The 27,582-nt window shown below is 44.0% G+C and overlaps 2 protein-coding genes across 2 annotated transcripts; both read left to right on the plus strand.

The window, feature by feature from the left end:
* The first annotated feature begins 224 nt into the window (after window positions 1-224).
* LOC148114736 (uncharacterized) lies at window positions 225-5,019 on the plus strand. The gene is made up of 6 exons (XM_087891127.1): window positions 225-1,046; window positions 2,225-2,301; window positions 3,025-3,084; window positions 3,724-3,795; window positions 3,964-4,028; window positions 4,602-5,019. Exons 2-6 carry the CDS (start codon window positions 2,245-2,247, stop codon window positions 4,750-4,752), a joined length of 405 nt encoding a protein of 134 aa, XP_087747253.1. The 5' UTR covers window positions 225-1,046; window positions 2,225-2,244; the 3' UTR covers window positions 4,753-5,019.
* A 611-nt stretch (window positions 5,020-5,630) lies between these two features.
* On the plus strand, window positions 5,631-9,274 carry LOC148114737 (uncharacterized). The gene has a single exon (XM_087891125.1). The coding sequence runs from the start codon at window positions 5,715-5,717 to the stop codon at window positions 6,339-6,341; it is 627 nt and encodes a 208-aa protein (XP_087747251.1). The 5' UTR covers window positions 5,631-5,714; the 3' UTR covers window positions 6,342-9,274.
* The last annotated feature ends 18,308 nt before the right edge of the window (window positions 9,275-27,582 follow it).

Below are 27,582 nucleotides of genomic sequence, written 5' to 3' on the forward strand. Positions count from 1 at the left end.
AGCTCCAATACCACACGATAGTGGACAGCCATTGATTGATTTGAGCACGAGGGGGCATAGGAGGGGGTATCTGCTATCAGCCATGACACTGTGGGGCATACAAGTTGCACCTCTAGCATCTATCCACAGCTAGATAAAAGATTAAGACATAGTAGACCATGTCATGAAACACTGATTGTGATGACTTTGACTGCTACATATATATATATCCAGGATCCCAATCCTTGTGCTGAGGTGTTGAGGAGTTGAGGTGCTGAGTTGCGGAGGAGCTGAGGTGCTGAATTGCGGAGGTGTTGAGGAGCTAAGGTGCTGAAGTGCGGAGGTGCTGAAGTGCGGACGTTCTGAGGTGCTGAAGTGCTGAAGTGCAGAGGTGCTGAAGTGCCGAGGTTCTGAGGCGCTGAAGCGCTGAGGAGCTGAGGTGCGGAGGTGCTGACGTGCGGAGGTGCTGAAGTGCTGAGGAGCTGAAGTGCGGAGGTGCTGAAGTGCTGAGGTGCTGAAGTGCGGAGGTGTTGAGGAGCTAAGTGCTGAGGTGCTGAAGTGCTGAGGTGCTGAGGTGCTGAAGTGCTGAAGTGCGGAGGTGCTGAAGTGCTGAGGTTCTGAGGAGCTGAGGTGCGGAAGTGCTGAAGCGCTGAGGTGCTGAAGCGTCGAGGAGCTGAAGTGCGGAGGTGCTGAAGTGCGGAGGTGTTGAGGAGCTAAGTGCTGAGGTGCTGAAGTGCGGACGTTCTGAGGTGCTGAAGTGCTGAAGTGCGGAGGTGCTGAAGTGCTGAGGTTCTGAGGAGCTGAGGTGCGGAAGTGCTGAAGCGCTGAGGTGCTGAAGCGTCGAGGAGCTGAAGTGCGGAGGTGCTGAAGTGCGGAGGTGTTGAGGAGCTAAGTGCTGAGGTGCTGAAGTGCGGACGTTCTGAGGTGCTGAAGTGCTGAAGTGCGGAGGTGCTGAAGTGCTGAGGTTCTGAGGAGCTGAGGTGCAGAAGTGCTGAAGTGCTGAGGTGCTGAAGCATCGAGGAGCTGAAGTGCGGAGGTGCTGAAGCGTCGAGGAGCTGAGGATCCTGGTAAGGACACACCTCCGGAAGGAGGACCCAGCGTGTCACAGGTCACACTTCGAGAGAAACCACTGAGATGTCATCACCCCATAGCACCAAGCCTTGATGACATGTTTGCTTGGCACCTTGTAAAATTTTGTTGCTAATCCCCATTTTAAATAGAATACCAAGAAGACCTCTGCTATTTGTTGGTGGCCGCAAAACAATGAGCTTGTTTTTCATATGAAGCTCTCATCACTATTGCAAATTTTATTGATGCAGTTGTGATCGCAATCAATCTCACAAAAAGTAGTACTGCCTAAATTGTGAGAAAGCAACTTGTTGGGCTACCTTTGCAGATTGGCATTTGAGGAAAAAGTGAACACTTTTCTCACGCGCTAAATCAAAAATTTTACCTCTAGAAATTGTTAGCGTCTGTTGTGGTTTGAAAGGAAAAAAGTTCCTTAAATTAAAAGACTTTTCATGGGGAATATTATAACACGGCCAGTTATATAGATCATTCTGGATACAGTAGTTTAGCAGGTCCATGGTTGTATCTCCTACATAGTAGGATTTACATTTTGAAAACAAAGTTAGTGTTGATGTTTCTTGTTATAATATGGAAAGTGAAAAGTCCTGGAGAGGGATGGGCAACCAGGTGCTATCCAGGAAGATTGGACTGTGTTTCCCTCAGTTATTAGGGGAGGCAAAGGGAGTTGCCTTTTCAAGCACTTAGAGCCTGACTACCGAAGAGAATGTGAAGAGAATGCGTTTCAGCAGACGTTGAAGTCTGCGGGAGAAAACAAGAAGCTCCACCGCTCTTTGGAGACTAAACTATTAGGCAGATGGGAGATGGCCTTTTCCTGCATCATTCCCAGAGTTTAAAAGGCACTCTTGAGGAAGCTGCATTTGGCTACAGCTCTGTCTTTAACTCACGGCGTCACGGCGGCATCACGTGACATATCTGGACTTTTTTTCTCCTTCACTAAACCAGGTGTGGCTGTGGCCAGCATGTGACCCATCCAGCCCACGGGCTGGGAGTTTGACACAGCCCTGTCCTAAAGGATCAGATTAGAGGACCTGGAGGGCAAATATAATTTAAAAATGATGTGCTATTGTAGACATTGTGTCTCAAGATCTACATTCCAATTTTTGAAATAAAAATGTTAAAGCTATTCTGCATTCTCACCTATTACCTTACCTTATAGTTTCCATCACTGATTTTGCGATGGAAAACCATTTGTTGAGAAGATTAAGAGAAACCATGAAACGTCTCCAAAAAGAGGTAAGAAAAAACATTTGTTCATAGGCTGTCGCAGTAAATGCTATTCTCAAGTGTGATAAAACATATAGAAATTTGAATACTTAGGTAGGTAGGTCGGTCGGTCGGTCGGTCGGTAGGTGGGTAGTAGGTGGGTAGGTAAGTAGGTCGGTCAGTCAGTCCCTGAGAATCAAACACAAACAAGTGGAAGGAAAGCAAAGAGAGAGACCCAGAGTCTCTATTGCAACTTGGGCAGCCAAATAAGTTGGATGAAAGAATCAATGAACTTGCAGAGCTATCTTAGGTCATTGTAAGTATTGATTTAACATATTTAATAGGCCAAGTTGCTAATGGAGATTTTACATGACTTTTAGCAGGAGTACTTTTCGTTTTCTCTGCACTTAAAATGAAAGGGCTGTTTGGGGATATAGTAGAAGGACTCCCTATCTGTCCCATTCCTATTCCCAAGAATAGGAATGGGAATTTTTCAAGAGGAAGCAGGACTTTCTTTTTTGTTTTCCTTGAAGATGTTTAGATTCTCATCCAAGAAGCTGCTCCAGTTGTGGACCAACATCAAAATCTTCCAGGCCGGGGTGCAAACTTTAGATGACAGAAATACAGTTGGCACCGCAGATTTGAAGCTGAAACTATCTTTAACAACAACCCAAGTCACATAGAGCTGTTGTTAGAAAAATTAGTGGCTGTCAATTTGTTTTTTTTTTTAAATGGGGTATTTTGTCATGGCAGGAAGAAACATCCAGACTTCCTCTTCTGTCATCTACCACAGAAGAACAGAGACGTGCTGAGGTAATTGTTAATAATGCATGTGCAACATATTTTAGATAGTGTACATGTTCGCTTTCTATTTCCATTACATATATGAGATCCACACACACACACACCTATTCAATACAAACTAGTTTATTTGTAATTTCTAATAAAGAATGGCAATTATCAGAGTTTGTGCTAATTCTTGGTTCGTTCCTTCCTTGCCACATTAGCTACTTTCTTTGGCCCTATACAATAGTAACATAAAATTTAGATGATTCATATTTGGTTTGAACCACTGTCTTTTACATTTCCTAAACAAATTAACTAAAACTAGGTCTTTCTTTTTTTATCCCAGCGGGAATACTCTTTATTGCCTGTATTGAACATCTACAGCAATAAATTGGGAGTTGCACATGTGTGTGCTCATCTTGGAATGCATGATTTTAATATGCACAAATATGCTTGTCTACACCCCTGACTCTTTTCCTAAAGAGGAACTTTAAAGTAATATCCTCTTTACACTGACATCACAGAGAATTAATGGAAAACAAATTCATGTAATTCTTCTCATGATCATGAAGTGTATCTCCTTGAAGAAATTTTCGTAATGAAGAAAATTATCAAGCAAACATCTACAATTCATTTTATGTTTTTCATTCTTCACGGAACTGCCAGGTTTCCAGGCGTCCAGAAAATATTAGGATGCAGCTGGACCAGGATTTAAATTTAAGGATGCGTTCCCATCAGGTAAGCCATCTAGCATGTGAGGAATCTTTTGAGCGTGGATTAAATAATTCACGTCGTAATAAGAGGGGAAGAAGCCCAGTGTGAGTGATGGGGTAGTGGGGGTGGGGTTAGGGAGTGGGCTGATATGGAAATATATTCCTGACTTGTGATATACTTTTGTTTCTCTAGATTGTTCACACCAAAACCGAAAGACTGGAAGTAGATCTGAAGAGAGCGAGGAACCAGAGTTATGCGTAAGTCATGGCATACACCATACCTTTATGTGGTGCACAAACATTTTAGGTATCCTCTACACTACAGAATGACTTCTGAAAAGAGTTTAGTAACAATTTGCTGTTTATTATCTTGAGGGTTTATTAATACCCTTGTTACGCTCCCTCATAAACAAGGTCCGGCGGAGCACGAGATAACAAGGGTATTAATACAATTAATATACGCTCCCTCATAAACAAGGTACTACTATCTCTGAGAGACCAACTTGTTGAAATAGGCATTTGTGAGCAGTGAGAACTTTCCCCATATCCTACATCCATAACTTTACTTTGCTTCTGAAAATCATTTTAAATTTGTTTGTGCCTTTCATGGAACATTATTAGAAAAAAAGAAAAATAAATGGTCAAAGCATTATTTCCTGTGCATTGACGTACACGCACAAATGTGGCGCACAAAAGCGCACGCACGCACGCACCCACCCATGAAGGTATTTTTAATGTGTTTTAATTGAAGAAAAGGAGTGATCATTCAAGTAAAAAAGCTCATTCTTTTACAAAGGGAGCTAATTTCTCTCCGATCTTCATAATTTGCAGAAAGACAATGGAAATGTCAAAACTCCTGACAGAGAAAGAGGAGCTGGAATTAAAAATTCAGGAGCTTACGAATAAAAATCTGCAACTGGCCAAAGAAAAAGAAGAACTCTTCATACTCTGCAAAGAGTATGAAGAAAAGCTGAGCAGGTGAGCTAGTAACCCTGACTTCCTCTTCCTTTCTCAGCTATTTCAATTAGTTTTAAAGTTAAACGAGTATTATGATTCAAATAAAAAACCCTAAGGGGGCTAATTTCACTCTGCTCGTGATATTTTACAGGGAAAAGAGTTCAGATGAGCCTGAGCAGCTGGACAAACTCAGACGAGAAAATGAGAGTCTCAGCTGCAAGCTTAAAAAATATGCTGGAGAAAATGCAGAGCTCCTACGGGAAAATAATGACCTTAAAGAAGAATTTTATAGGTGAGAAATGTTTAGATCGAACTTGATTTTTTCTTTCCAATTCAAATTTATTTATTAGAGCCCTTAAGCCAGATATACCGGATGAAAGAAATGTTCCATTCTTTTATATGTATGTATGACTGAATAAGAGAAGAGCAATAGGTATAATGGAATGCAAAAATAATTAAGAATGTAGGTATGCTTAGCAATTCAAGTAAAAAATGAAGAGGGCTAATATCTCTTGTCCTCATAATTTACAGAAAAAGAGCAGTAATAGCAAAGCTAACGATAGAAAACAAAGAGCTCGAAATGAAAACAGAGGTCCTGACCTTCAAAAATATTGAGTTGACCGACGAGAAAGAGGAGCTCTGCCGAGAGTACGAAAAAAGACTGTGGAGGTGAGAAATTTTTAGATAGCCACCATGAATTTCCTGTTCCAGAATTTCACATTAGGTTCCCCTTATCTTAGAAAGCTTGGGAAAACCTGAACATCTCCTTACTTCAGAAAGAAATTAATGAATTATGGCTCATTATACTTTTACATATACAAATCTAGGAGTTAATCTCATGGAAGTGAATGGGAAGATATGTATAGGAGAGATCTTTTAACCTCCAACCCCCGCTGCCCAACAATATTCATACACTTCTACACACTTTAGACACAAGAGTGAGAGTTTCCTGACATCAAAGCAGTTCCCATCCTTTTTTAATTAAGAATGCTTTGTTGTTGGTCCAGATTCACATCTAACCTTCTGGCTTTTTCTAGAGAGACACAACTGAGGAAGGGCCGCTGCCCCTTAATGATGGACCGAGACCAGATGGAGCAGAGACCCAGCAGCAGAGAGAGCAAAGGAGGCTCTGTGAGTCTCTGCCAAACAAGGGCAGACATTACCGAAAACAAGACAGAAGCTCAAGACAAAACGAAGCCTCAAATCAATTTGAGATATCAATTAAATAAGAAATGGCTTAAGGCTTCAGTAGACAGCCTCAAAATCAGAACATCTAAGGAACCCGGGCAAAATATACTGAGGTGGCTTCAGCAATCGCTGAAAATCCTGAAAGAGGATTCCTCTGAACTGTACCCCCTGCCCGAATGGCTTAAAGCATCCACCACCAACCTCCCGAAGGAATGTGCTGAGGCATCCAGGGGGGATGTGAATGGTTGGCTAGAAACATCGATAAATCATTTCCAAGAAGAAGGGCCAGAAACCTGTGATTTAGATGTGCAGGGATGGCTTGAAGCATCTATTATAGGCATTCAACATCTACAAAAATCCAAGTCGAGCCAGAAAAAAGGGATGGCTGGAAAAATCAATAGAGAACCTCAAGTAGCAATGTCCTGAAGGATCTCTGGTGAATAGATTAGAATGGCTTCAAGGATCCTTAGAAAGCCTGTCACTTTCTGGAGAACCTAGACCAGTTCTTGAAAAATGGCTTCGACAATCCTTAAAAAACCTGCAAGACGAAGGTCCTAAAGTATCTAAACAAGATGCCAAAAAAATGACTTGAAATATCTATAAAGAATCTTGAGGAGGAAGGACACCTAGGTACTCGGGAATGGCTTGAAGCCTCTATTAAAGGCGTTCAGGATCTACAGAAGTCCACGGTAGAGATTAAAAGAACTCTGAGGAAGAGATGGTTTGAAAAATCAATAGCAAACCTCAAGAAGCAATATTCCGAAGGACCCATGGAAAATAGTTTACAATGGCTTCAAGGATCCTTAGAAAGCTTTTTATTTTCTGAAGAACCCATACCGCATCTGGAAAAATGGCTTCAACGATCCCTGAAAAACTTGGGAAAGGTCCTGAAACATACAAGCAAGATGCCAAAAATGGCTTGAAATATCTGTAAATAGCTTCAAAGAGGAAGGACCTGAAGCACCCCATCTAGGTACTCGGGAATGTCCTGAAGCATCTATCAAGGGCATCCAGGATCTCAAATACTCTAAGGAATCAAAAACAAGCATGGTAAAGAGGAAGGAGAGGGTGATTTGGGTAGAACCTGCTTGCTCTGAAAGAAACTTATGGGTGGATGGATGGCTTCAAGCATCTTTAGCTAAAGTTCAGAAAGAATGGTCCTAGTGCATCCAAAACAGATATGCAAGCATGGCTACAACCATCTCTGAAAAACCTCAGACGAGAATCCCCGGAAGAAGCCAGAAAGAATGGCTCTTGGAATGCATAGAAAACGTCCTGAAGAAATCGTGCAATATGTGAATGAGTAGCTTGAGATAGTTTTAAATCACCTCCATGGGGAAGAGCCTGAAACCTCCCATCCCATCCCATCTTGGTACAGACTTGTCTCTCATTTCTGCTGCTTCTAGGGTTACTGGGATCAAGATGACCAAATGTACAAACTGGAAACCTATCAGCAAGTATTTATTGTTGTGGTTTTCCAAAACTTCTTGGGCCTTTTGGAGTGAGTGGCATACTGTTTTCCTAATGGACGTTGGTATTACAGCAGGAGCTTCATAACCAATGAACGCTTGTCATCAACAATTGCGATTATCTAGACGCTGCCTTAAGTTGGGTGGGAGGAGAAAAGAAAGAGAGTGGAAGGAAAAAGGAAAGAAGAAGCGATTGATATGGAGGAAGAAAAGGAAAGAAGGGCCAAACGACAAGCATGATTTATGCCAAAATGCCAAGAATGGATAGACAACCGTAGAGCACGGACAAAGAAAGGATAGACCAAGATTGCATATGCCATACAGGCTGTGTCACCTGTACCAACAACTCACTAAAACAAAGAGATCCTTGTGAACTAGGAATTATGCCAGTGAGAGCTGGATGATTCAGGAAGATAACCATCAAAGTTAAATAGTCTTCCCTGATAGCCTATCAAGAAATCTCAAGCCAAGTGAGATATCAGAAAAGCTGTCACCAAGGAGCTATCTGAAGAAATGCATTTAAGCATTAGTTTAGAAATTAGATCAGTCAGCAATGACAACAATTTTAGATGCACGCCTCTGTTTCTATGTGCGATGTATGAAGAGGAAGCATTTTTCCTAAAAATACATATTACTGGTCCACAGCCCATGTGAATTTGCCCTACCTAGACATAAACAAAATGAGATATCATTCTGTAACTAAGAGGTTAGTTCACGGATCAGAAGGTCTGGAAATAGCTTCCCCATGAACTCAACAGATATCTTAAACAAGCCATGATAGCCTAGGTCAGCACATTTAGGAAAAGAACAAGACAGATTTACTCGTCGTGGCTGTGGTAAGGATTTCTGAAGCATCTTGACGAGAAGCACTGTGAATACTGTATCATCTCTGGTGGAGAATCTGTGGGCCTCCAGTATTTTGGGGGTAGAAATTCCCAGCTCATGGGCCTTCTCTCCGAGGCTGGAATCCGGGAACATCTGCAGCCCTCCTTTTGAGAGAAATGCCGTGTTTTCACCTGATTCTTACAGGAGAAGTGTCAGCTAAGTTTCGGCATGTGCGCTACTCTTTTGGACCATTTCAAATGGGTCTTCACCGTTGATCATTTTGTTTGTTTGGAGTCAACTGACCTACGTGTATAAAATCATATAGGAAACCACATGCAGCTCTCATCGAAAAGCCAGATGTGAAAGCTGGAAGCTTTGAAGGTGAAAAGGAATCAACCAAAATCAGAAGTGCTCCCCTGAGTGCAGCATTGCTAGCATAACAATGCAGCCTATGTGGAAGGAAGGGGATGCCTTATCAGGAAACGTGTCAGACTTCCATGCCCGTCCGACAGTTATGGACCACGGTCTTGTCTGTTGTGTGGGGCTGTACGCCCAGGGCCTCAGAGCATCACCATTGCTTGAAATGGGGTTCCCAGCAGCAAAAGAGCGATCATTGGACTTGATGGTGCAGGAGTATGAAGGGAGTTCCAGAAAAAGTGCAGACTGCAGGAACCCTTTCAGCAGGTCGAAAAAGGCTCCCCACCCATTTGCACTACTCAGGTGACCCTGAGGACCAAGCAAACCTCCAAGTGGCCTCAACGACTCTCTAAAAGAATACAAATGCCCAGCTGTCTGCAAGGAATATCAATCCTTCCATTCCCACCATCCAATCAGACCTGAAGAACCTTCTTGGTTGAGAAGCGAAATGACTTCTAAGACTTGATGCTTTCGTCTATTTAATTTGCCTTCTACAGCACGTTGCTATCACGTGACGTTCCATGACATTTTTTACCTTTGGGGAGCTGGTGTGGGCATGGCCTGTGCATGGGGCATACGGCCTGAAGGCCGCCAGTTTGACATCCCTGTTCTACAGGTACTTAATAAAGCCTGAAATCTCCTCGTTAACTGGTTTGTTCGTTGTGTTTGGATTCTCAAAGAGCCATTTATCTGGCCCCTGGGCCATTGCCTGATACTTTGCGAAAAACACAGACAGACAGACACGTAAACATATCTGATTTATCATATCAGATTTATTTACTTTGAATAACATGTAAATTAACAATCAAACAAAGGAGCCACCTAAACAAATTTCCTATTCAGATGCAATTGTGCCAAGAGGCCAAGATCCCTTGCAAATTAGGCTCCCACCAGAAATCAACTGTATCCATAAGGTATCTGGGGGAGACCACCAATATGGGTCTGGCCTTGCATAGGGCCCAATCTCTAAAAGGGGAACTTTCACTCAAATCGTGGTTATTCTCATCTATAATCCCTCCGCATGCAGTGTAAAGGGAGGCACACACCGCACGGATGCGTTTTAAAAGTCAGACAACTTTTCAGTCAGTCAGAAATTCATATCCACCATGAATCAGTTACAAGGAGCTGAGAGCCCACTACGTACGAGCAATCGCAAAGTAAATCTGGTTTTGATCCTGGGGAAGTTGCAATAGGATCTAGGTGCTGAGTACATTACTATCTGTTGCATAAAATAATCTACTCCCTTAAGAAAAACCAAAGCATTTGGAGACTGCAACAAGGCCACTTTATAAGCATCAAGAAAATGTAGAGGTCTTTCAATGAAAAAAAGATTATGCAGTAAAAGTGACGATGTAAAAGCTGTCACATGATGACATGAATAATTAATTTATGACCAGGGATGAAATGGCAACAATTTGACAACATGGTGTCTGATGGAAAGACCAGGTCCACATGCGAAGGTCCAATTAAACTGATTTAATGCTAAACAGTCTATGTGTCAACTCGCAAAGGTCCCATCGGAATGCTGAAACTATGCACAGAATCTTGTCAACTAACAATTAGCACTTGCTTGGAGTTAGACAATAGACAACAGAATTCAGTCTTGGACTTACAGCTTGAGCAGACTATTCTGGCACTGTATAAGAGTGAACGTATGTGTCTGTTATTCAGGGACAGTTGCATGAGTGTTCCTTTTATACATCAGCAAATTTTAACATTCCCTGCTTGTATGTGCCTTGCCTTCCCCCATTTCCCATTTGGAAATCTGAACCAATAGTGCGCATGCAGGAGCGCACCTCTGCACAACCCACAGTTGGAATTTGGGAGGTGTTTGTGTCAGCCTGTATTGCTTCATGTTCAGGAGCTCATGGTACCGGAGAGTTTTTGTTCCTCTTTCCCTCCATCCATTAAGCGTGTGAGATAAAGTGATGAGGTGTGATGAAGTCACCCAGGAACGTCCATGGTTTGACTTGTACTGGGAGGCTCCTTGTTCCTCATCTAATACCTTGACTGCTGCATCACAATTCACAACTTTGGTGGTTTACTTACATTTTTCCTTGTGAAACCATTCTAAAATTTCTTAGACTTAGCTTAAGATCTCCAAGGAGAGCCAATGTTCTTCTGAAGCTGCCTAGAGCTTACCAGTTTCAAAGTTGGGAGTAAAAATTGATGGCTGTCAATTCTCTAATCTTCTCTCCCTTCACTTCAGAACGTTCTCCTAATGTCCAGCTGAAAACCTTCCATCTTTTGATTTTGTCTTCTGAAGCACCAAAGGCAAAATCAACTCTCTCAGGTTCTTCTGGAGACAGTAATTCCCTTTCCTTTTAAAATTCTCTTTACGAGACTAATCAGTCTCTCTCTCAACATGTCATCGTGTTAGAGTTTAAATGCCTCCCCACAGACAAGAGAAGAAGACAGGATAACCCTCCCTCAGCCACTTTGCCTACAGCTGAACTGTTCCAAGAATCGAGAGTCACATAAATCCATTCCACCCTTGACATGGGCAAGTTGCCATTTGAGAAAATTAACTAGCGTTGTGTTTTTGGCACAGATGTGTCCCAAGGATTTCTTCACAGGCAAAATAGGATGGTAAAGTTGGATGGTAATTCACCACAAACTCCAGTACCGCATCATAGTGGACACTCTTGGTTGATTTGAGCACTAGGAGAGATTGGAGGGCGTACATAGGAATGCTATGACGTACTGCAAACTGGTGGTCCACAAAATTGGTTGTACCTCCAGAATGCTCAGGGCTTCCAAAATATGTTTCCCTTGTATCTGCCATGACACTCTAGGTGTTTTGATGGAGGGCATGATGTTTGGGCTTGGTTTGCCACTATGTCTTGCCAATTTAGTAGTCCAGCTAAAGGTAAACTATTTTACAAGAGAGCTAAGTTGGAATTTTTTGGCAGGGGCTTTTGCTGCCATATGTCCCTGGTTGTCACATATCAAGGAAAGCCCCTCTCTCCATCTCTGTGCTTTCTCTGCTCCATCAATGGCCCTGCACTCCCAATCTGCATGAGCTCCTTAGGGGAAGTTTTTTTCAACATTTTACATGGAGTGTGGTTTTGCGGGCATAATAACAGGTTTGTGATTTCAGACTCTGACCAATTGTTGTTATAAGTGCCCACCCATCTGCAAGCATAGCTGAATTGTGCCCGGACCCCAGGGGTGGGTTCTAAAAATTTTTACTACCGGTTCTACCAAAGTAGAATCCCACCACTGGGTCTACCCATTTATTTTTGCAGGCACCGGTCTATTCATTTGTTTTCTTTTAACACTGATCAGCTGTAGGGCGGCCCTTTGAAGCCCCACGGCAAGAGTTTAAAGTTTTTTTTTCCTTCTAGCCATCAGCTGGGAGTCAGGAGGCAGCAATAGATTGGGAGTGGGGCCAAATGAAAGGTAAGAATAACGCAGGGGGGGTAGGCGGGGGGGGAGAACCGGTTCGGTGACGTCATATCGTCACCGCGGGAACCAGGCCGAACCAGGAGGAACCCACCACTGCCAGACCCTCGGTATCTGTTAACTCTTCCAAAATCTCTGCCAATTCTTCTATTCAGAGGAATTTTATTGTGTAAAGTGTTTTCTAATGATGAGCATACAAAAGAGTAATTTAAATTCTGTCCAAGCCTTAAGAGCAGAGTCAGGGTTGTCAGCCACTCCAAGAGTCTAAGGTTCAAGAGTGAAATTAATACAAGATGTTCCAATGAATAATTGATCTTGGATTTCAGAAATACATTGAATTCAGGTCCCCCATCAAATTCAAAACCACCGAAATCATTTCTGAGGTGGGACTCTCAGCCAAAAAGCAGATGAGACCACCACATAACCATCAAGGATCCCAATCCTTGTGCTGATGTGTTGAGCCTTTATGACATGTTTGCTTTCAGTATTTAGTTTTTACTTTGAAATTGGGGGGGGGGGGTGAGCAGAAATCTTGGCACCTTGTAAAATTTTGTTGCTAATCCCCATTTTAAAGACAGATAAATTATAGAATAGAATACCAAGAAGAAATCTGCTATTTGTTGGTGGCTGCAATACAATGAACTTGTTTTTCATATGAAGCTCTCATCACTATTGCAAATTTTATTGATGCAGTTGATGCAATCTTACAAAAAGGTACTGCCTAAACTGTGAGAAAGCAACTTGTTGGGCTACCTTTGCAGATTGGCATTTGGGGAAAAAGTGAACACTTTTTTCACGCACTAAATCAAAAATTTTACCTTTAGAAATTGTTTGTGTCTGTTGTGGTTTGAAAAAAAAAAAGGGGGGGGGGGTTCCAAGACTTTAAATTAAAAGACTTTATGGGGAATATTATAACACGGCCAGTTATATAGATTATTATTTTTCTTTTATTATTAATCATATTTCTATGCCGCCCACTCTCCGAGGACTCTGGGCGGCTTACAACTATCAACAGTATACTAAATACCATATTGTCCCCAATAATCTGGGTCCTCATTTTACCCACCTCGGAAGGATGGAAGGCTGAGTCAACCTTGAGCCGGTGAGATTTGATCTGCTGATCTGCTGAACTAGCAGTCAGCTGAAGTAGCTGCAGTACAGCACTCTAACCACTGCACCACCTTGGCTCTAAATCATTCTAGATAGTTTAGCAGATTCATGGTTGTATCCCCTACATAGTAGGATTTACATTTTAAAAAACAAAGTTAGTGTTGATGTTTCTTGTTATAATATGGAAAGTGAAAACTCCTGGAGAGGGATGGGCAACCAGGTGCTACCCAGGAAGATTGGCCTGTGTTTCCCTCAGTTATTAATGGAGGCAATGGGAGTTGCCTTTTCAAGCACTTAGAGCCTGACTACCGAAGAGAATGTGAAGAGAGTGCATTTCAGCAGACGTTGAAGTCTGCAGGAGAAACCCAGAAACTCTGCTGCTCTTTGAAACTGAACTATTAGGCAGATGGGAGATAGCCTTTTCCTGCATCATTTCCAGAGTTTAAAACGCATTCTTGAGGAAGCTGCATTTGGCTACAGCTCTGTCTTTATAAAATACATAAAAAAATATTTTTAGTATGGTCTTTAGAAGCTAATGTTTTTATGGCTTGGATTTTAATTTACCAATGACATTTTTCATTATCGTGACTATTCCTCTAGATCAGACGTTGTCTTACCTGAACATCCCTTTTCTGGGCGCTGCGACCACTATCCATAGCTGGGTTCTTCTTCAAGTTCTGACAGGAACTGAGTGAGAGCTGAATTTCACTTCCTCTAGCTTAGCCATGCCCACAATCCTATGGTCCCCCAGTCTGTCATGAAGGTGCGGCAAGTCTGTACAACAAAAAAATGTCAATGACAAGTAGAACAAAGGCAACCGACCCACGCAGATGTGGAATGGGACCAGGGCTGGAAGCCAACAATAACAACAGGGGAGGAAATGGATAGTGGTTGCAGCGCCCAGAAAAGGGACGTTCAGGTAAGACAACGTCCGTTTTCCTGAGCGCTGCTCCCACTATCCATAGCTGGGATATACCCAAGCTTAAACCCCTAGGGCGGGAGGCTGACTGCCCCCAGAGTCCTGGGCCAAATGGACACGTTGCAAAACCCGACGACCAAAGGAGGCTCCGGCTGAAGCATACTTGTCAATTTTGTAGTGGCGAATGAAGGGCGAAATCGACGACCACGTTGCCGCATGGCAAATGTCCGCCACCAACGCTTGTGTCGCCCAGGCCACAGAAGTGGCTGCACTGTGAGTGGAATGCAGCAGAATCCTGCCAGGTCGTGGCTTGGAGTGCAGGTCATACGCCATGGCAATGCAGGCCTTAATCCACCGGCCGACCGTAGAAGCCGAGATCTTCTGGCCCATGGAAGCCGGGTGGAAGGATACAAGAAGAGCCTCTGATTTCCGAAAGGAAGAGGTCTGATGGATGTAGAGACAGAGGGCCCGATGCATGTCAAGCGTATTCCAGCGTTGCTCCCGGTGGTCATGAGATGATGGGCAAAAGTCCAGCAAGATGAGTTCCTGGGCACGGTGAAACCAGAAGTTCATCTTGAGCGTGAAAGAAGGGTCCAGTCGTAAGATCACCGTGCTGTCCCGAAAAATGCAAAGGTCCTTTCTAATAGAGAGAGCTGCAAGTTCCAACACCCTCCTGGCGGATGTGATAACGGTCACTTTGAACGACAAGAATTTGAGTGCAACCGACCCCAAAGGTTCAAATGCAGAAATCCACGGATACGCGGGTGGTGTGAAAGAGAGTGGTACGGTGCACACGTAATCACTGTGGACAAGGCCGCCATTTGACGCCACAAGGTAGAAGGAGACAAACCTTTATCGAGTCCTGCCTGCAGGAATTCAAGGATGTCCTGAACTGTCGCTGAAGTGGGATCCACATGGTGACTGGAACACCAGCTGCACAATGCTTTCCATGAGACCTCGTAGATACGAGTGATGGAAGGACATCTGGCTGCCTGGATGGTACCAATGACTCCATCTGACAAACTGTCTTTCTTTAAGATGACCTACTCAAATGCCAGATGGCCAATTGGAGCCACTGAGGCTCTGGATGACAAATGGCCCCTGGCACAGAGAGACTTGGTGAGGTGGAATCACCCAAGGGCGGTCGATGGAGAGAGCTATGAGATCGGTGTACCATGGCCTTCGAGGCCAGTTGGGAGCTACCAGAAGCAGGTTGGCCTGTTCGGACAGCAACTTCCGAATGACTCGTGACAGGAGTGGAATCGGTGGGAACGCATGTAAGAGACTGCTGGGCCATCGGCACCGCAGAGCGTTGTGATCCTCCGCCAATGGAGTTGGGTAACGGGATACAAATCGCGGCAGCTAAGCGTTTAAAGGGGACGCGAACAGGTCTATTACTGGAGTCCCAAAACGAGAGACAAGCTCCCGAAACAGGGATGGATAGAGCTGCCATTCCGCTGGGTCGATCTGTTCCCGGCTGAGCCAGTCAGCCTGGACATTGGCTGTCCCCGAGATGTGGTCTGCTTTTATCGAAAGCAGATGATGTTCCGCCCAATTGAACAGCGCCTCCATCTCGAACATCAGGGCTCAAGACCTCGTGCCCCCTTCCCTGTTCACGTGAGCTTTGGCCGCTATATTGTCCGTGAGGACCAGGATGTGACGACCCTGCACTGTCGGACGAAACTGTAGAAGGGCCAACCTGATGGCTCGGAGCTCCAGAAGATATATGTTGCCCTGACGTTTGGCTTCCGACCATTGGCCCTGCGCCACCAGGTTGAGAAGGTGTGCCCCCCAGCTGTGAAGACTGGCATTGGAAATAAGTACCAGTCTGTCCGGTTCCAGAAAGTCGGTACTGTTGAGGAGGGATGGTGATGTCCACCAATGGAAAACAGCCAAACTTGTGGAGGCAGCTACACTTTGCGTGTCTCGTTGGGAGTGGCCCGCGCACTGGAATGGAAGCAGGAACCACTGCAGAGATCGAGAATGTCTGCGTGCCCATGGAACAATGTTGTAGCAAGACACCATTTTCCCGAGCAACTGGGATAGGAGCAAAATGGATACCTTCTCTGTGGTGTGGACCTGTTGGATCAGCTTGATGATACTCTGAACTCTGTCCGGTGACAAGAAGACCCGACCCCTGATCGAGTCGATCACTGCTCCCAGGTGAAGGAGGCGTGTGGAGGGAATGAGATGGCTTTTCTCGAAATTGATCGAGAACCTGTGGTGTTGAAAGGCATCAAAAACCCGCTCTCTGCCCCTGACCGCCTGGTCTGGAGAGGAGGAAAGGATCAGGATATCATCGAGGTAGCAGAGTACCCGCACTGGCATTGACCTGAGCATTGCTGCCCCCACTGCCACCAGTTTGGTAAAGGTGCGGGGCGCAGTGGAAAGTCCGAAGGGCATCGAACAATACTGGAAACGTTGGCCCGCATATTCGAACCTCAGGTATTTCCTGTGGTCAGGATGGACAGGAATGTGCAGGTAGGCTTCCCGCAAGTCGACCGACTGAAGAAGGTCCCCTTACCTCACGCCCCCAAGGATTGATTGGAGGGAATGCATTTTGAATCTGCGGTAGCGGATCGATAGATTCAGATGCTTTAAGTTTAATATTCCCCTCCAGCCTCCCGAGGACTTGGGCACCAGGAAGAGGACCGAGTAAAAGCCTACTCGGTGTTGACTCAGAGGTACCCATTCTATAGCTTTGATGGTCAAAAGGTGAGAAATCTCCGCTGACATGAGGAGTCTCAGTTCGGGGGATTTGGGAATCGGGCAACTGACAAAACGGCTGGGTGGCAAGCCGATGAACTCGATGGAAAGCCCCAACGATATAGTGCACCGCACCCACGAGTCCAAGGTTGATTGAGCCCACTGGCAGTGGAAGAGTTGAAGCCGACCACCTATGGGGCCCGGAGACCTGGAGTCATTTGCCCCTCCATGAAAACTTGTATCCGGAACCCCGGAACTGCCACTTGATCAACTGCTGGGCCCTGCTGCGGTCACGATATTGTTGTCGATCAGGATAACGGTCGCCCCCTTGAAAGGGGTTCCACTGGGATGAAAACCCACTGGGGCTGGGGCCGAGCCGAAAGGGCTGCCACTGCGAATACGGGGTGTAGCGGCGGTCCGTGCAATAGTAGGAGGATGGGAGCACTTTCCTTTTATCTTTGTCCTCAACCAGGACTGGATCTAATGTGGCCCCAAAGAGATTAGGAGATTTGTAAGGAGCGGCTGCCAGCTTCCACTTCGCCTTGAGATCAGCTTTCCAATGGCAAAGCCTGTCACTGCGTTATTTTATTTACCAGCTGAGCTCATTATTTCTGGACTGTCAGACTCTCCGTAGCTTTGCCAACTTCTTATCAGTAAGATACGTGTTTCCGTATCCACCCACATTCCATTCCTTCACTTGCCTTTCATACTCTTTCCTTTGTTCTCTTTCCAGAAAGGTCCGGCTAAGAGATAGCCGGCCCGAATTACTTTCAAAAATGTAACAATTAACTTTTCTTAGTTAGTGAGGTGTTTTATTTTCTTTATAACAAATAAATGAGTTTTATTAGAAACCTTCCTCGCGTTTCTTTTCGGAATATTGCAAACAAGGATAAGCCTCGATTCATCTCCTCTAAACCAGGGTAATTAGTCCCAGAGCCAAACATGGGATTAATAAATGCCCTGACATCTGGCAGCTCTCGGACGGTTTGATTTATGGCTTTTTTCCTTGTTTTGTTATTTCTGATAAGAGCGCATAGGCAATTAGTTTTTAGCTACTGAGGTACGCTAATTATATTGCTGAGATGCCGAAACAGAAGTAAAACAAATACAAAATGTATTTTGCTGAGAAGGTGGCAGAAAGGAGGTTTCCAGATTTCCAGCCCCTTACTACAGCCACACGCCTGGAACAAGAAAAAGCCGTGGGAACAGAAATGGAGACAGATAAGACAGAAGCTGTTTTTGAAGATGATGATTTACGACTGAGGTCAGTAACATTTTCTTCTGATCTTCCAAGCTCTGAAAAAGTCTTCCCAGAACCTTCTGAATTTGTAACGCTCGATGCAAGGCTAAAGCAAACTGCTGAGCAAAATTCCTCCCACGCAGAGAGAGAAACAATTCATTATTCTCCTCGAAGCTCTAAGCTCACCCTGGATGAGCTGGCTATGAAAGCCTTTCGTGACCGTATAAAACTCTATGAACAGCAGCTATCCCAGGCAAAAATGGCTATATCTATGCTTGAGCAAGGTAAGGGAGATAACTTAAATTTTTCAAAAAGCGCCATATTGTCTTCTTGTTCAGAGCCAAAGACACTCCCCCTGGTGGATTCTGTGTCAGGCCAATTAAGACAGAGGGCACTGCATACGTCACATGAAAGTCTCCCTGATCAAGTTACACATGTCTTACATAACCACTCCTACTCTAAAGCATACAATGCCAGGTATGCAAAGCTGCCCGAAGCTAAAGGTGCAGCACCATCTGCTGGCAAAAGTAATTTACTACAGGAAGCTGAAATGCCACAAGTGTTTCCACAGGCCCAAACTCAAACACCCCCTGGCGGTGTTAGTGTCTTTTTAGATGGAACACAGCAAAGGCAAATGACTGCATCTCCAGCAGGTCATGCCAATATTGCAGCTCAAGCACAAATGGCAACTGGAATACAGCAGATTCCAGTGCATCAGCCACAGCAGCTACAAATGCCTGCATATGTGCCCCAGCCACAAGTGCAAATAGGGCCACCTCCTGGCCCACCTCCAATGGCACAACCAAGACCATTTTTAGGTCCACAACAGGCACAGCAAATACCACAGGCATTCCTGCCAGCACAGCCAGCATACCAAGTGCAGGCTCCTCACCAGGCATTTTCTGTCTCTCCATTAACTGGTGAGTCAAAACTAAAAATGTCTGAACTCCACGGTTCGAGATTGAAACCCGGTGAACAAATTGGAGGACATTTGACCAAACTGAAAGGTCTGAGAACAGAATTGAGAGAAAGAGGCCATAACATTGAAGATATTCAAATGATCAGCATCATTATTAACTCTTTGAATTATGAATGGAAAGATGCTGTTACAAAAGTTAACCAAGTCCCAATTGCTCAACGCACAGTGGACAATGTCTGTAGGCTTTTAATTGAAGAAGAGGCATTCATGTTGGCCACGCCACATTTGAGAGGACCACCCGCATCAAGAGCTCCAGCTAGGCGCCCCTTCCGAGGAAGGACCTACGCTCCAAGGATGCCAAGATGCTACACCTGCAATCGTGTGGGACATGCCACCCGGGATTGTCCCCAACGAGTTCCAGCTCCCGTCACGTACCAGCCCAGAGGAACAGATTCCAGAGGCAGAGGCAGAGGCAAAAGACAAGGTCGTCGTGGTCCCCGGCGTGATCCACAAACTCCACTCGCCACATTGGCTTTAACCAATGATCCACAACCTCAACCAGAGTACGACAGACGACTCCTGTGGACTTTGGACAGTGGTGCAGCATTGCATGTTACCTACAGGAAGGAACTTTTCACAGAGATGCACGAGCCTGAACCAGAACTACGTGAACTTTATTCTTTTTCAAATCATCCTTGTCAGGTTAAAGGAAAAGGAACTGTTTATGTTGAAGAGCTCGATGCATTCATTCCTGATGTTTATTACATACCAACAGCAACCAGTAATTTGCTTAGTCAGTGTCACTTGTCTAGAATGTTAAAATTCCAGGTTCACCAACTTGAAAAAGCAAGTTACATAGTTAAAGATGGAGATATTGTTGCTGAAACCATATTAATTGGTGGTGTTTATTACTTGAAGCCAAAGCCTAAAACACAAACACAGGCAAGTATGCAAACTCCAAAAGGGGAACGCACAGACCCAGAGAGAGATGCTCCAGAGAGAGATCCTGTTGCTATTCCAAAGGCTCCTAAAGCCAACAAAAAGAGAGTTGGTAAAGAGGTTGCTCAGAGCAAGCCTGAGGTTCCGCATAAAAATGTTAATGTTGAGAATTCACTAACAGATAAACCTTTGCATTCCAGGTGTATCCACAAATGGCATAGAAGATTGGGGCATGCCAGTTTCCGTGTTCTTAGGAAGATGCCGGAGTTCGCAAAAGGTTTGGATCTAAAGGGGTGTAAGGTGTTTTTGGATTGTGCTGTATGCAAGAAGGCCAAATCCAAAGCAGCAGCCATTCCCAAACGCGCTACACGCCTGTCAACACGCATTTTTGATTTGGTTCACATTGACATAATTGGTCCATTCCCGCCATCATTTGGTGGTAGAAAGTATTTTCTAACAATTGTTGATAATTACTCTAGATATGGATATGTATATCCTATGAAAGAAAAATCAGAGACTTTTCAGATCTTTAAAGACTTTGCAACCCTTGTTTCTACCCAACACCAAGTTCGCATCGCCAGAATCCAGAGTGATCGTGGTGCCGAATTCATGTCTCAGCATTTCCAAGACTGGATGCGTAAGAATGGAATTATTCATCAGACTTCGGCCCCTGACACACCGGCTCACAACGGAGAGGTACTGCAAACCATGATGCGTTGTCTCCTAGAAGACGCCAATCTTCATATGATATACTGGGGTGAAGCTATCAAATATGCAAATTACATTGTCAACCGTACTTGGAGCAGTGTAACAAATCAGACTCCTTTCTTCATGTTGTATGGCTACAAGCCCGACCTTAAAAACATCCATATTTTTGGTTCATATGCTATGGTGAACATTCCCTTAGCTCAAAGAAGAAAAGGAGGTCCAGCAGCAAAGAGACTGAGATTTATGGGTATTGATGATAACTCAAAATGGAGCAGATTTATTGACTCTAAACATGCAATTGTGATTTCCCAATCTGCTAATTTTGAGGAAGATATTGACTGGTCCAGGATTCATTCCAATGATCCTGGAGTTTATTTTCCCAGAGATGATACTGCTGATGCTATGCAGATTGATGATCAAGATTCCACTGATTCTTCTCAACCCGATGTTCCGTCTTCGCAAGCCGCGGATGCTGACACTAGCGACGAAAGTGAGGACGAGGACGAAGCAGAAGAAGACTGGACAGTTGTTCCGAGACGTTCCAAGAGGGTCACAAAAGGAATCCCTCCACAACGATATTCTTGGCAACTGACAAAAGCACCCTTGCCTTTGATTTGCAATGTTACACTTCCACCTGATAATTTCACACAAATCAAGCAGCTCCCTGATTCAGAGCAAGACAAATGGTATGAAGCAATGCAGGTTGAAATGGACAGTCTAAAGAAACTTAAAGTATTTACACCTGCAAAACCTCCAGCAAACAAAAGGGTCATTGGCACTCGATGGGTCTACAGAATCAAAAAGAAGCCAAATGGTGAGTCACTGTACAAGGCTAGACTTGTAGCTCAGGGTTTCGCTCAACGTTATCCTGAGGACTACACAAATACTTACTCACCGACAGTCAGAACTGAGAGTGTAAAAATTGCTTTAGCAACTGCAACTATCCTTGGTTTAGAAGTTTTCCAGTTTGATGTTGACATGGCTTATCTACATGCAGACCTAGATGAAGAGATCTACGTGAAAAGTCCTCCAGGGTTCCGACAGCAAGAAGGGGATACCTGGTTCCTAAACAAAAGTCTCTATGGTCTGAAACAATCTGGTTTAATGTGGTACTTATGTCTTACTGACAAACTAAATTCAATGGGCTTTATTAAGTCCGAAACTGATGAGTGCGTGTTCACAAAAAGATCTAACAATGCATATGAGATAGTTCTTGTTTATGTTGATGATATTGTTTATATTGGTCCAAATAAGCAAATGACTGAAATTTTTGCCAAAGCTTTGCAGAGATACTTCACATTGAAATCATTGGGTCACATTAGCACTTATTTAGGTGTTCAGATTGAAAAGACACAGAAGGGGTTTAGCCTTTCACAAGAAGATAAAATTGAACAAGTTTTGCATCATTGCAACATGAAAGATGCTAACACAACAAAGACACCCATGCAAACAGATTTTCATAACTTGACACAAGAAGAAAGTCCTGAATTCGAGGATCAAACACTTTATCGTTCAGTCATTGGGTCACTATTGTACATTAGTAGTTGGACCAGACCCGACATTGCACTTAGTGTTAATCTCTTATCTCGACACGTAGGTAAGGCAAAACAGTTTCATTGGACATGTATTAAGAAATTACTGAGATACCTAAAATACACCAAACATTTGAAGTTATTGTTAGAACCAACACATACTGATTATGCAGAATTATGTTGTTATGCAGATTCTGATTGGGCAAGTGATAAGAAATCACGTAAAAGTACTTCAGGTTATATGTTCTTAAATGGATGTCCTGTTTATTGGCAAGTACGTAAGCAGAATTTTGTTTCTTGTTCATCTACTGAAGCTGAATATGCTTGTGTTTCAGATGCATGTAATTCTCTAACTTGGTTTGATGCTTTAGTCACAGATATCTGGACACACCCGATCCGACCGATCACCGTGATGGAAGACAATGAATCGGTGGTTTATATTTCTGAATCTCATTTTACAGGTTCTAGGTCCATACACATTGACATTCGTTATCAAAACATAAAACATTTAGTGAAAAAAGGTTTTGTCAAAATGCAGTATGTATCTACACATGATCAAATTGCTGATATGCTCAACAAACCACTTCCAGCAGCTCAACACGAGTATCTGCGTGAGAAGATGTGCCTTATTTGATGATGTACTGATATTCGCTCAACTGGCAAAAGAAGGGGAATGTCACTGCGTTATTTTATTTACCAGCTGAGCTCATTATTTCTGGACTGTCAGACTCTCCGTAGCTTTGCCAACTTCTTATCAGTAAGATACGTGTTTCCGCATCCACCCACATTCCATTCCTTCACTTGCTCTTCTCACACTCTTTCCTTTGTTCTCTTTCCAGAAAGGTCCGGCTAAGAGATAGCCGGCCCGAATTACTTTCAAAAATGTAACAATTAACTTTTCTTAGTTAGTGAGGTGTTTTATTTTCTTTATAACAAATAAATGAGTTTTATTAGAAACCTTCCTCGCGTTTCTTTTCGAAATATTGCAAACAAGGATAAGCCTCGATTCATCTCCTCTAAACCAGGGTAATTAGTCCCAGAGCCAAACATGGGATTAATAAATGCCCTGACAAAGCCAAAATAGCCTCCTCGAAGTTACTGTGGAGGCCAGGGCCCGAGAAGCAAATTTAACGGAATTCAGAGAAGCAGCGGCTGAGTATTCGGTAGCTGCCACAATTTTGTTTATATCCTGATGCAATCTGGTCTCCTCAGGAGGAAGGTGTTCCTGTAATTGTCTCAGCCAAATAAGGGACGCCCTGTTGAAAAAGGATATAGCAGTCGCCGTCCTGATCGCCCAGACCACCGCTTGGTGGGACTTGCGAAAAGCCAGTTCCGCCCGTCGGTCCTCAGCTTTGAGGCGTCTAATGAGTCGGTGGAAATGATGGAGGCCGAGGACAGAGAGGCAACGGGAGTGTCCACCAAAGGTAGGACCAACAGGTCCTCCAGTTCTGGGGCAGAGCAATAAAGTTTCTTGTCCAGGCTGCTGGGGGTAGTCAAGAAGCCAGGCTGGCCCCAGGGAGTTTGGATCACATCCGCAAACAATTGTGTACAAGGAATGAAGTCCTTTTCCTGTTTAGTAGTCTTGAATAAGGCATCGTGGGGCCCCGAGGAAGCCAGGGACTCAGACACTGCCTCTCCAGCCATGCCAAGGTTCGTAGTCAACCGAGCCTTATGCAGAAGGGACCTGAAGAGAGAGGTATGGAACAATCCCGTGAAGGACGGGGTATCCGGCATTAAACCTTCATCATCTGAGAACTCGACATCCCCTGGACCGTCATCTCCATGGTCCGACCCCTCTGGAGATGCCTGCGGTTGCCTCACCAAGTGTGGCTGAGCAGTCAACTGTTCGTGCGACGCCTGGTGTCCGGTCAGGGCCTGAAGCGGACCCTGAACTGCCTGATGTAACCCTGCTGCCAAGAGAGTAGACAAGGCAGATGAAACCAAGGATTGAAAATCCAGATGGGGACTAGGCAAGAGCACATCAGGGGCACGGAGGCCCGCGGCCGTCGGGGTAAAGGTGGCTTCAGGCAATTGATGGCGAGAAGAGGAAGTGCCAGCCACAGAAACGTCTGGCATGGAGCGAGACACCCCTTTGGAGAGAATCATTGGATTGGCTGAGCCTGCCGGATCGATGGTAGCCGGGACCTGGTGGGTAGGTTCAGGAGATCCAGATGTCACGGCCACTGGACTGGGGTTAGCAGCCAGTATAGGGCCCGTACCCAGTCCCAGGGAGTTATGAACAAGGCGCTGCACCTTATCACATTGGTGCTCCAGGGCCTTGTGGCATCTTAAGGCATCCTTTTCTTGACCAGATGTGGCCGTCGCCTTGCGGGGTTTGTGGCTGGACAAAGCAGACCTCTTCCCCAAAACTGACTTGAGACATTTGATGGCCCTGTGAGGTAGGCTCGCCTCAGGTTCAAGATCAGACGAGAGGGGTGAGTCTGCCATTATAAGGAAAGGGCCCTCCAGAAGGGGAAATCCAGTAATTCAGCCGAAGGAGGAATAGTCAAAGTCAGTGTCCAATTGCTTCTGAGGCAAAACCAGGCAGCTAATTCGGTGACAAAATGTCGGCCGTTAGATTGACAAAATGGCCGTCGCACTTGGAGGTGAGGTGAACTAAGCTGGTAGGGTGCAACCAGTCAGTGAGTTCAAAAAGACGCCCGCAGCGAAGACCAGGCCAATTTAACGGCCCAAAGGTCCGTTAAAATGTCGGCCACCAGACAGTAGCTGTGGAAAATGGCGGCCTGGCCGCTGCGAAATTCGCCCGAAGGTCCGTCAAAGTGGCGACCGCTTCAAGAGAGATGCGCCAAAATGATGGCCTGAAGGTCTGTCAATGGCTATCACCTCTTTTACGTTACCAGGTATCCTTCTGGGAACGATCACTGCCGCCCCCCTGTAAGCCGTCAGGTTGTTGCCAACGAAGGGCGGTGCGATGGCGGTGGTGGCTTTTGCAGCCTGTCCCAGTAACTGGTGGCTGATAATCAAGGGCCGAATCTGCCCCAAGGGGAACAGAATCCAGCAGCTGCCTTCAGCGAGAACGCCGAGGCGCGGGCGGCCCAGAAGCCCAGTCACACCACATGCCTTTCGCAGCAAAGGATCTTCACCTTTTGCTGAAGAAAATAATCATCAAAATAAAGAAAAAAACCTAAACGAGCCAAAAGAGGCACTAGAAGGGAACAAGAGGAAGGAGTTAATTAGGGAAAACCCTGAGCTCAGAAAAAAACACTTCAGTTCTTGACAGCAACTGAGTGAAGACTGGGGGACCATGGGATTGTGGGCGTGGCTAAGCCAGAGGAAGTGAAATTCAGCTCTCACTCAGTTCCTGTCAAAACCTGAAGAAGAACCCAGCTATGGATAGTGGGAGCAGCGCTCAGGAAAACCTTTAGGACAGAAACATTATTTATTTGCTAAACACAGTTGAACTATGTTTTTTTTTTATTAAAAAGTTTTACAAAAAAGAGAAAATTTCCCCCGTGTTCCCCCCACCCTTTACCCCCCTTCATCCCACCCTCCCCCCGACTTCCCAAAGCAAAATACAAGGTATTTCATTTAGTCAAACATAAACTAGATTAATCTACTTATCCTCACAGTACTACCTCCCCCACTGAAACCTTAACTCCACTATCGATAACCAAATACTTCTAATACTAACACTCATTCATAAGCTATTTGATATTTTCTTGTCTGATACTTATTTTGAATATAATCAGTCCATCTTCTCCATTCCGATACGTATCTTTCTTGTGTGTGGTCCTTCAAATACGCCGAGATTTTCGCCATTTCTGCTAGGTTTGTTACTTTCAATGTCCATTCTTCAATAGTAGGCAAAGAGTCTTTCTTCCAATATTGAGCTACCAGCAGCCTAGCTGATGATATTAAGTTCAAAATCAATTTAGTCTCTAAAACTGTACAGTCTGTAGTTATACCCAATAGAAACAATTGAGGAGTAAATTTTAATCTTCTTTTCAAAACGTTCTGCATCACCCACCAAATTTTTATCCAAAATGCCTTGATTTTCTTGCAAGTCCACCATATATGGTAATAGGTTGCATCATTACATTCACATCTCCAACATTTACCTTGCAAATTCGAGTACATACATGATAATTTCTTAGGATCTAAGTGCCATCTATAAAACATTTTATAAAAATTCTCTCTCAAATTTTGTACTTGCATAAATTTAACATTTCAATTTCAATTTCAATTTTTCAATTTATTTCAATTTATATACCGCCCTTCTCCCTGAGGACTCAGGGCGGTGCACAGCCAGAATTAAAAACATGAAATACAAATATTAAAAACAATTAAAATCTATATAAATTTGGCCCAAAAATTTAAAAAACCACAAACCAATTAAATATTTAAAAAATTTCTTCCTAAGCCAGCCCGGCTTGCTGGAAAAAGTGGGTTTTAAGGGCATGGCGGAAGGCACTGAGGTCTTGGATTCTCCTTATCTCTGGGGGCAACTGATTCCAGAGGGTAGGTGCCCCCACAGAGAAGGCTCTCCCCCTGGGGTCACCAGCCTACATTGTTCTGACCCAAACCTTTCCCCACGTTTCCATCATCACTGGTTCCTGAAAGTTTTGTGCCCATTTAATCATACAATCTTTAACCAATTCAGTTTCCGAGTCTATTTCCAGTAATGCATTATACAACCTTTTAATATGCATCTGACTTTGATCTCTAATCTGTTTCACCAAATTTTCCTCATTTTGCATAACCCCAATTTTTTGATCCTCCCTCCATCTAGCTTGGAGCTGACCATACTGAAAACAAGTAAAAATTATCCCTTCTTCTTTTAATTCATCTAGAGATTTCAATTGTAACTTGCCCCTTTCCAAAAAAAAGAAGCTCTTTATAAGTAATCACCTCTATTCTTTGCTCTGTACTTATATTTTCTATTACATGTCTGGGGTTTGCCCATATAGGTATCTTGTAGTTCAGCTTATATTGGTACTTTTTCCAAACCCTCAACAATGCATTTCTAAGTATATGACCCTTAAACACTTTATCTACTTTTTTTTCATACAACAAATAAGCATGCCATCCATATAACAAAACATAACCTTCTATATTTAACATTCTTTCTTCAGTTAAGTTGAACCAGTCACTAATTTGCGATAAAGCTGCAGCTTCATAATACAATCTTAAATTAGGCATTTTAAGGCCTCCTCTCTCACGTGTATCCTGTATAATTTTCAGTTTCACTCTTGGTTTCTTCCCAGCCCAAATAAAAGTATTAACCCCTTTCTGCCATTCCATCAAATTTCCATCTTTTTTAAGCACTGGTATCATTTGAAACAGAAATAAAAACCTAGGTAATACATTCATTTTTATTGCTGCTATCCTTCCCAATAGTGATAGTTGTAACTTTTTCCATTTTTCCATTTCTTTCTGTACTTTTTGCCAGAGAATTTCATAATTGTTTTTATACAATTTCGTATTTGAGGCTGCAATATATACTCCTAGATACTTAAC

The sequence above is a fragment of the Pantherophis guttatus genome, chromosome 3 (assembly GCF_059756535.1).
Source record: "Pantherophis guttatus breed Tessera chromosome 3, ASM5975653v1, whole genome shotgun sequence".
NCBI lineage: Eukaryota > Metazoa > Chordata > Lepidosauria > Squamata > Colubridae > Pantherophis > Pantherophis guttatus.

Excerpts from the sequence above, each read along its gene's own strand:
- LOC148114736 (XM_087891127.1), top strand. The coding sequence starts at position 2,245 with ATGGAAAACCATTTGTTGAGAAGATTAAGAGAAACCATGAAACGTCTC. Across the intron at positions 3,796-3,963 it reads TAAGGATGCGTTCCCATCAG|ATTGTTCACACCAAAACCGA; the intron begins GTAAGCCATCTA and ends TTGTTTCTCTAG. Across the intron at positions 4,029-4,601 it reads GCGAGGAACCAGAGTTATGC|AAAGACAATGGAAATGTCAA; the intron begins GTAAGTCATGGC and ends CATAATTTGCAG.
- LOC148114737 (XM_087891125.1), top strand. The coding sequence starts at position 5,715 with ATGCTTTGTTGTTGGTCCAGATTCACATCTAACCTTCTGGCTTTTTCT.